Source organism: Hylaeus volcanicus, unplaced genomic scaffold, assembly GCF_026283585.1.
Source record: "Hylaeus volcanicus isolate JK05 unplaced genomic scaffold, UHH_iyHylVolc1.0_haploid 12221, whole genome shotgun sequence".
Classification (NCBI taxonomy): domain Eukaryota; kingdom Metazoa; phylum Arthropoda; class Insecta; order Hymenoptera; family Colletidae; genus Hylaeus; species Hylaeus volcanicus.
This window is the reverse complement of record NW_026533163.1, coordinates 1,326,168-1,334,346: the sequence shown is the minus strand read 5'-3', so window position 1 is coordinate 1,334,346 and position 8,179 is coordinate 1,326,168. Positions and strand designations below refer to the sequence as shown.

The 8,179-nt window shown below is 32.9% G+C and overlaps 3 protein-coding genes across 9 annotated transcripts; all 3 read right to left on the bottom strand.

The window, feature by feature from the left end:
* Nucleotides 1-82: 82 nt before the first annotated feature.
* Nucleotides 83-2,530, bottom strand: LOC128883474 (uncharacterized). 2 transcript variants are annotated; one of them, XM_054135863.1, is made up of 10 exons: nucleotides 2,242-2,530; nucleotides 1,713-1,901; nucleotides 1,495-1,641; nucleotides 1,354-1,440; nucleotides 1,214-1,300; nucleotides 1,024-1,153; nucleotides 792-968; nucleotides 637-727; nucleotides 513-559; nucleotides 83-450 (listed from the first exon to the last, which is right to left on the bottom strand). In XM_054135863.1, the coding sequence occupies exons 1-10, from the start codon at nucleotides 2,487-2,489 to the stop codon at nucleotides 289-291; spliced, it is 1,365 nt and encodes a 454-aa protein (XP_053991838.1). In that variant the 5' UTR covers nucleotides 2,490-2,530; the 3' UTR covers nucleotides 83-288. The 2 variants fall into 2 exon arrangements, with proteins under 2 accessions (XP_053991838.1, XP_053991839.1); XM_054135864.1 differs by having other exon boundaries at nucleotides 286-463.
* Nucleotides 2,531-2,538: 8 nt separating this feature from the next.
* Nucleotides 2,539-3,258, bottom strand: LOC128883475 (uncharacterized). Its single transcript, XM_054135865.1, has 4 exons — nucleotides 3,147-3,258; nucleotides 2,970-3,092; nucleotides 2,835-2,909; nucleotides 2,539-2,763 (listed from the first exon to the last, which is right to left on the bottom strand). The coding sequence occupies exons 1-4, from the start codon at nucleotides 3,235-3,237 to the stop codon at nucleotides 2,690-2,692; spliced, it is 363 nt and encodes a 120-aa protein (XP_053991840.1). The 5' UTR covers nucleotides 3,238-3,258; the 3' UTR covers nucleotides 2,539-2,689.
* A 260-nt stretch (nucleotides 3,259-3,518) lies between these two features.
* LOC128883472 (transportin-1-like) lies at nucleotides 3,519-8,178 on the bottom strand. Of its 6 annotated transcripts, XM_054135855.1 has the most exons (13): nucleotides 8,051-8,131; nucleotides 7,916-7,990; nucleotides 6,383-7,828; nucleotides 6,172-6,325; nucleotides 5,805-6,125; nucleotides 5,662-5,754; nucleotides 5,461-5,610; nucleotides 5,149-5,344; nucleotides 4,791-5,080; nucleotides 4,602-4,724; nucleotides 4,176-4,518; nucleotides 3,954-4,130; nucleotides 3,519-3,883 (listed from the first exon to the last, which is right to left on the bottom strand). In XM_054135855.1, exons 3-13 carry the CDS (start codon nucleotides 7,372-7,374, stop codon nucleotides 3,786-3,788), a joined length of 2,937 nt encoding a protein of 978 aa, XP_053991830.1. In that variant the 5' UTR covers nucleotides 7,375-7,828; nucleotides 7,916-7,990; nucleotides 8,051-8,131; the 3' UTR covers nucleotides 3,519-3,785. The 6 variants fall into 6 exon arrangements, with proteins under 6 accessions (XP_053991830.1, XP_053991831.1, XP_053991836.1 ...); XM_054135856.1 differs by having other exon boundaries at nucleotides 3,519-3,684; nucleotides 3,781-3,883; nucleotides 6,383-8,178; XM_054135861.1 differs by lacking the exons at nucleotides 7,916-7,990; nucleotides 8,051-8,131 and having other exon boundaries at nucleotides 6,383-6,943; nucleotides 7,011-7,109.
* Nucleotide 8,179: the final 1 nt, after the last annotated feature.

The following is an 8,179-nucleotide window of genomic DNA, read 5'->3' as shown; positions in this document are numbered from 1 at the left end:
ATAAATTTTTTTTTTACAAATAGTGAATATTTCTATTCACAATAAATGTTTTTTTAAGGAATGAAAATTTCTATTGACAATAAGTAATTATTTTAGTTAAGAATATTTGTTTTTCAAGACTTTGGCTTTTTAAAAGTGTTCTTGTGAATTTTTTTATAAAACACATAGTCTTTGGAAACTTAATAAACTATGAAGGTGTCTTGCTGTCTTGAATAAGATAAAGTTATCTGTACTTGTTAATAGAATGATACAGCGGATTGTGAGAGTGTAGGCAATTTCGAAAATAGGTCAGTCGTGTACTACTGGCGCTAACAAAATTTTTCTATTGCGTTGACTAATCCATTGGTTCCAAGATGCCGTTGTAATATTTAACAAAGGATTTGTCTCTTGTAAGCGATGAATGGAATGTTTTAAAGGAGGTCCATTAAATAAATCTTCTGGACTCATTACCTATATGGCGAAACTGACATAATTTCAGGACTTGTTGCAGCACGTTTTTTTTTTGCACCTACCTGTAAAATGGAAAGACCACTTAAAGCGTAGCATGTATGGTATAAATCTAAAAAGAGAATAGACAAGTTTCAGTGTAGAGTCGCTAGGGAAAACATGAGTTTGGAACGCGTCGCGGTGACCTACCTGGCGTGGCTTGAGGCTTATCCTTCAAACCCCCTTTATAAATGAGCATATTTTCTTTAAATCCTTCTTGACAACATCCAAGAATATACATCTACGTTAACATGAACAACAGGGTGCATTTTTTCAAGGTGATTAAGAATGAACATTATGTTTACTTGTAATGATTTTGTATTGAATATACACGGCTGGTAAAGAGACGGTATTTCCATTTTTAATTGACTTAAAATTTGAATGGTGGCAGTACACCAAAAACTATAACAACTATCATGTAATTTATTACATCGACCTTGGAAGCCTCCGGTTTCACTACTTTGCCTTTGAACCACCCAAAACTGAATTTCATAAAAAAAAAAAAATTTTTTTTTTATTTTTTGTTTTGGTTATTACTAGTAAGGCATTTAAGTCTAAATAATGAGCTTTTTGTAACAGAGCTAATGCAGCTAAGCCACAATAGGTATATCCAGCATGCGATTCTTCTTCAAAAAATCCCGCAATTCCCCCATCGTAGGACTGCAAACTTTTCAAGCACAACACAACATTTATGTTGTTACCTTCTCTATGTCGTTACAATTTTCACCTTTTAATATAAAATTCAATATCTTCAAACAGAGCCTCTTTATCCAAATCAAGTATGGTCGCTATAGCTATAGCACAATAAGTTCCTCTTCAAGATCACAACTTTAGTAAATCAGGATACTATTTGTTACAACATTCTACCTTATATCAAGTTCTCCACCTTCATGAACAAAAAATCCTCCAGTCACAGGATCCCTTAACGATTTCAACCAGCACGTGAATGTCTGTCTAAAATGTCTCTTTTTCAACAAAACGCATACCGACAAAACCAAAATTGTTTACTTGTTTAGACTAAGCAGCATATCAAAATTTCTTGAGTCCACCAAACTTGCTAAGCAGGCATAGGTGGTCGCAAGATGAGGTAATTGGCCTGCGCCTCCACTAAAACCGCCCAACCCGCACAACATTGTTTTGAGAAATTGGGGTATTCTATACAGAAATAGTAAGGGAGATGGTTCAAGTCTCCACGTATACAAAGTCGTGTTATTGAACTAAATTACTTGGCTTGAAATCGTTTAAATTCCTCATCTACAGCATCCTCCAAGTTGTCAGAGCCAAGTAATATAAAACTATGAACGATCCAAAAGATGAGCCACGGCTGACTTGCATCCAATGCTAGCATGGATCTAGGTAAAGAATAAAAATGTTTTGATAGCCAGGTTTTGTGATGATTCCTACGTAAAAGCAATCTGTCGAAAAAATCATGTACAAGTGTTGTTAATTGCAATCAAAACCACTTTAACTCCAACCCAAGCTTTTTTCTATTAGTAACAGAAAAAATTGTATTTTTTTCTTGTTCAATAGTGAAAAAAAAAGTAGTTGTATCCTAACACTTTTGTTATACGACAAACTAGACTTTGATCATATTTTTTTTGGTGAAAAAAATTCAAAAGAAATTTTTTATTATAAAAATATTCTCTAAAATTTTTTGAGAAGGAACAAGAAATGCTTTGAAAACTATTCCTTAGGAAATAGTGGAATTGTCATTAGAATTTTTTGAGGCTAAACAATGTTTTCATCAAGATTTACCTGGTTGACAATGTTTCAAATAAAAGGCCTTCTTTAAAAAAATATTTTGAATTAAAACGGGGAATTAAAAAAGTTGTAGGTAGCGCATCCACTGGCTTCTCAATTGTATCAACGTTCAGTAAGGATGGTGAGTCGATTTGAGTGAAATTGACGAAATGTGAGAGGTAAAGATCGTGGCACAATTTGATACTAGATTGCTTTTCTTTAAACGTTAGCGTTTCGGGTTCATCTATATCGGACATGGACATTTGATAACCAATTTTATGGTTTAGAGTCAAGATCGTGCAAGTTCAAGTGTTTTCGTGTTTAAAAGTTTATTAGGAACAGGTGTTAAACAGAGGGTTATCTTTTACACAACAAATGAAGCAATAGTGAATTGTTAGGTATAGTGTGTTACATTTACTAACAAATTGATATTTTCTAATTGTAATTTTTGACTACTAACGATTTAAGTTTTCTTTTGTTTATATTTATACACGCGAAAGAGTTGATACATTCCACTACCGGCCATAAGTACGTTAACTAAGGAACAAGAAGCAACGGTTGCGCGAAATTAAAAAGTCTTCTTTGTGTTAACAAGATATTTTTATTACCTGAAAAAAGATTCCAATTTTTCGGTGTGATCACTAAACTAAAGCGAGACCAAATGAGTCCTGTTGCTGTGATAGCTGCATTTTTTTTTTACAAACAAATGTCAAACAGAAAATTTTGTAAAACGTTGAAACCACCTAATTGAGTTTCCCATGAAATTTTCTGTGGTGAGCAACCCATATCTGCTAAATTAGCTAATGTGATACCCCATTTAAATGTGGGTGCCCAAAAATGAATGGTTAAAGGGCCGGCTGGATGAACTAGTACAGCACTTTCTTGTTTTCTCATATACTTTCACAACATATGACACTTACGTAAAAAATACTTTAGCTTGGCATTTAAGTGGCTTTTTTCGACATATCTCCCTATTGCAGGGCTTATTCCTGGGAAAAATAAACGACGCATTGAGTTACACGTAAAAAAAATGAAAGTAGGCTCACCTCAACACAGTGCCTATATTTTGTTATTTCTGTCGTACGCAGCTAAAATTAAATGAATACCAAGATAAAACAAGTATTTTCATTATACGTACTTGAAATGTCGTTTTTTTTTATTAATGTTACAAATTATGATATTTTTTTTTTCCAATGTCGTACCAATAACGTACAAGCATTGCTTTTCAATGTGAACCCTTTGTAGTATAACGACCTTCATGTGATGTTCCGCTTTACCGCCGAGAACAAGAAAACATTTTTTTAGTAATTATTGTTTTGTATAAAAAAAAAAAATAACAGATACATTGGTAAAAAAAAAATAACAGATAAACTAATTAAAAAATAAAATAAAGGTAACACACAAAAAAAGTTTCTTTTACTCTTTTAAACAATAAAAAAATAATAAAAGGCATCAATTCTTTTAAAGTGAAAAAAAATTAAAACGTGAATTTTTATTATTATTGAAAAAAAAATTTTAAAGTCAAGTTAAGTCAGTGTAGAAAGATTATCTTACTGTTGTCAAGAATACGAACTAAGATTTTGGAAACAGTGCTGATAGGAGGCATCAAGAGATGTTAATGCATTACGAAATTGACAAGGATCTAATGCTTCAAGTTCTACAAATGAATAAGAACATACCGATTGTTTGAAATAAATAATTTTAGTAAAAGTTATTTCGGAACGTACGTGAGAGAGTTGAAATAACAGTTTGATGGCATTCCATCGAATTATGTGATGTGCCATCAGGATATAAGTGGTTTTCTGTTAATGGTACATCCATAAAAAGTGATAAAATGGTTTCTAGAAGTAAACTTAAACAATTAAATGCAAGCATGGGATCAATTGATAAAAGAATCAATATGCCTGAAATTCCATTCATACGCAATTGTGTCAAGATTCATTTTTTACCTTGCACAGCTTGCGTTTTCATAGGAGAATGTTTCATAGTATTAATATGCTGAACATAAATGTCAAACACATCCGAGATCATATGTACAACCGGAGGAGATGAAACCCTTGCCACATAAGGTATTGCTGACACTAGCTTGTCATATAAAACAAAAGCCGATTCATCTTCTATAAAACGTATAAATGCTCCAGCAAGTTTCTCCATAATGGTCGCGTTATACGACATAAAAAAGGAAGTGTGAACAGAATCATGAGATGGAAAAACACTTGCAACGATTTTTTCTAAACAACACACGGCGTTACAGCAGATTCCTATATAAGGAGAGTCAATATCATCAGTAACCTAAAAGGTATTTTGTTTGGAAAAACACACAAAGAAAGGAACACACAGAAGCGTTTAGTCCATTTCTTTATTTTATTCTGTACCAACGGAACTAAAGTAGGGATACACACAGTAGGTTGAAAAGACGTATAGCTGAGTATGTAGCTAAGGACACCAAGGCAGTCGTGCTTGACGTTGCCATGAATTCTTTCATCTTTAGTAGTTTTCTAATTTTTCACAACACAACAAAGCATGAACGTTTTTTTGTTACGCTACCACAAAGTTGTTTCTACCGTATAACAATGAATGATCATATCCCTAGACTCGATAGTTTCAAAACATGGTTTGATGTCTTCTTGGAAAATATCACATAACATATACATAATATGTACACCCGATTCGAGTGATGTCGTAGCCGTGTAGGCGTTCGAGCGATACTCGACTGACACCGTATCACAGGAAACCAGTGTACGAGATGCTTGCGATGATTGTACAAAATTGTTAACACTTGTTAATTGATCTAAGCCTTGTTGTACTAAAACTAAACAATGGCGCCAAATGACATGCTTATATGAAGCGATATCTAAAGCGCAAAACGAAAAAAAATTATTTTTTCTGTTGAATGTATTCAAATTAATTTTTTTCTTTCACCTTTATTTGCTTCAAAAATAAGTCGGCTAACGGATTCACATAAAGCTGTAAAAGAAGGACACTCACATGAAACATTGATCCAACGTTGTAACAACGGCTCGACTATATTTTGATGCACACACGGTAAATCTTTCCACACATTAATCACTTCAATTAGAACGATGATAGCATCTAATAACACAATGACATTTTTCCCCTAAAAGTTCACAGAAAAGAATTTTTTTTAAGAGAATGTCATGATAAGAGGAGTGATAAAGATAAAAGAAGGTTTTTTCTTTTTTTAGACAAGGTCTTAAAGCAAAACAAACCTACGGGAAGAATAGAAAAAGCTTGATGAAACGTTGACATAATGGAAGGTAAAAAAGGTAACAATTTATCAGCTGCTGTTTCTTCTAAAAAGGCAAAGGCTGAGCAAGCAGCTTCTTGAACACATTGGTTTCCATCAAGAATACGTCGTAGCATCTGTCGAATAGTTGTATGAAAAATTCAAGTCTTTTTTTTTAATAAAAATACCCGTATTACAACTGTTTCTAACATAGTGGATTCTGTGCAAATCCAAGGAGAAAAGCGACTAATGGCCCATACGCTAATACTTCTAAGAATAGGCTAAGAAAGTATTGATTATCACTAGTTAGTGTAACACACCATATCATTACCCTGGAATCATCACACACTTGGATTAGAACTTGTATGATATCTGCCAGAAACGGTCGAAGTCCATTCAAACAGCCACGTGCAATCGCCCCAAGTACAAGTATAGCTGTTTCACGCGATTCCCACACTTTCACGTTCTTTAACCATTGATCAATTTGAGGTAAAACATAGGGCAAAATTAAGTCTCCAAAACGAAAAGAAAACCGATCCAAAAGAACAGCGGACGCCTTACGTAAAGTCCAATTAGTACCCCAGGTAGATGTGAGCATACCATTACTTTCATCTTCAAACTCATCATCATCATCATCATCATCATTCTTCTGCTTTCCAATACAATACACAAAAATGTTTCACCTTGTTTCTTCCTACCGTTGCGTTGTTACCCATAGTGGCATTCGAAACATTATGAATGTCTTTAGATTTACTTAAATAATGTTCCGAATCATCATAAAACTGCTGCTGATCCATTTGAGCGTAATCCCACTCGGAATAACGAGTATTAATAAATAGCTTTGGAATAATTCTTTGAAACAAAAATATTAGTGAGACATTTATCAAGTAGACAAAAAATAAAGCTTACAATGGAATAATGCATTTTAAAGGTTCATCTTTATCACATACAAAGACAATATGTCTTAAAACATCAGAAGCTTCAAGTTTGATATTATAAGGCTGAGAAACGTCAATGCATTGGATAAGAAAAGGTAAAAGTGACTCTAGACTGTCAGCTACAACTTTATACCAACGCATCACCATTAGTCCCATTCCTCGTAAAGTCTCTTGTCGTACTTCAATAGATGGATCAAGAGCAAGTTTACCTAAAAGTTCCCAATAAGATTGTAGGTGATGATGGAATACTTCATTTGGTGAAAAACACCCTTTTGAGTTAAATTGATTTAAACACAACACGCAGTAATAACGAAATGTTGAATCATAATTACATGCAGAAAAAATTTTTGGAAAGAGTGTTTTTTCTGAAAAAGACATGAAACTATAATCTATTGATTTGTAAGACGTTTTTAATTCATCCTCTATAATCATTGCTATAGGGCGAAAAGATGTATTTCGGATATCACTATTCTGGTGTTCCAAAAGTTGAATCAAATAAGAAAGTAATTCAAGTGTTTCTTCCTTTGATCCACTATGCGCAAGTGTCGTTAAAATTGTTGCTGCGGTATGACGGATAACTGTAGACGAATCACACATACCTTTCATGATACAATTTTTGACATATTGTAATATACACTGAAAACGTTTTTCTAAAGGATGAGAATTCAAATAGTTATCTTCAACATTCCAAACAACATCAGCTTTTCCAGAAACACAAGAAAATAAAAAGGGAATACGAGTTTTTAGTAAGAGACCCGCACGTTGACGTACATCTTGATCACAATCAGGTAAGCATGAAAACAAAAATGCATAGTAGCAAGCTATATTGCATTTTTTATTGAGGTTATTGATAGATTCCGCAACATGGCTTTGAACTGCCGTATTAGGAATTCCTGCCTCATTTAAAATACTTAAGAGTAAACCCAACACTTCCGAGTCAGGCTCCCATAAAATTTCACTCATAGTTTAATGTATACTTTGATATAAAAAGAATACGTTAATTTTTTTAATGAATGGATGGAAATATTATTCGATCAACAAATCCACAAAAACTGTTTTTTTTTTCTTCATCCTTCTGATAAATATCTGAACCACTTCTTTCATAGGTCTAATATAATTCTGCTATCATCACCATTGAAACACGATCATGTTATCAAAGCGTTTCTGTTGACAATAACCCTAACTTATACTAGAAGTTAGGGTCATTCACTAAACAAAAAATTTGTTTTACAAAATAGACTAGAGAGCATAAGGTTACTCTTGGTGTGGTTAAAAAAAATTCTCACAAGAAGAAGAATTTTTACATAATGAAGAAACTCATATCAACATCTTATTCTGATCTGCTACCAATATTTGATTCTCATTAAGAGTCATACGACAGAATACTAAAACGAAATGTCAATTAAATGTTACATTTCTAAATATTAAAAAAAAGAATACTTTAATATGAAAGCATGATAATAGTACGAAATATGGTTGTATTGTGTGACTTTATTCAATTTACCAAAAAGAAACAACGACACGTTCAGTGCATTTTGTCATGTAACCAAAGTTTTCAACTCAAAAATGCGATTTCTCACTATGCGGTAACGACAATATTTTAAATATTAAGAAACAGTACCTTGCACTAGACACTCACACATATGTTTCATAGGACTGGAATTTGAAATATTTTCAAGAAAACGGTAGTTATTGGATTGATACCTGACTAACTTTATAAAGATTAAAAATCTAATTTTTTTTTTCTGTCATTCAAAAAAGAATATTA

Excerpts from the sequence above, each read along its gene's own strand:
- LOC128883474 (XM_054135863.1), bottom strand. The coding sequence starts at position 2,489 with ATGTCCATGTCCGATATAGATGAACCCGAAACGCTAACGTTTAAAGAA. Across the intron at positions 1,902-2,241 it reads TTTGAAACATTGTCAACCAG|ATTGCTTTTACGTAGGAATC; the intron begins GTAAATCTTGAT and ends TTTTTTCGACAG. Across the intron at positions 1,642-1,712 it reads TTTAAACGATTTCAAGCCAA|AATACCCCAATTTCTCAAAA; the intron begins GTAATTTAGTTC and ends ATTTCTGTATAG.
- LOC128883475 (XM_054135865.1), bottom strand. The coding sequence starts at position 3,237 with ATGCGTCGTTTATTTTTCCCAGGAATAAGCCCTGCAATAGGGAGATAT. Across the intron at positions 3,093-3,146 it reads CAAGCTAAAGTATTTTTTAC|TTCATCCAGCCGGCCCTTTA; the intron begins GTAAGTGTCATA and ends GTGCTGTACTAG. Across the intron at positions 2,764-2,834 it reads AAATTGGAATCTTTTTTCAG|TTAACGTACTTATGGCCGGT; the intron begins GTAATAAAAATA and ends CTTGTTCCTTAG.
- LOC128883472 (XM_054135856.1), bottom strand. The coding sequence starts at position 7,374 with ATGAGTGAAATTTTATGGGAGCCTGACTCGGAAGTGTTGGGTTTACTC. Across the intron at positions 6,126-6,171 it reads CTATGGGTAACAACGCAACG|CAGAAGAATGATGATGATGA; the intron begins GTAGGAAGAAAC and ends TGTATTGGAAAG. Across the intron at positions 5,081-5,148 it reads TATTTTTGAAGCAAATAAAG|ATATCGCTTCATATAAGCAT; the intron begins GTGAAAGAAAAA and ends TTTGCGCTTTAG.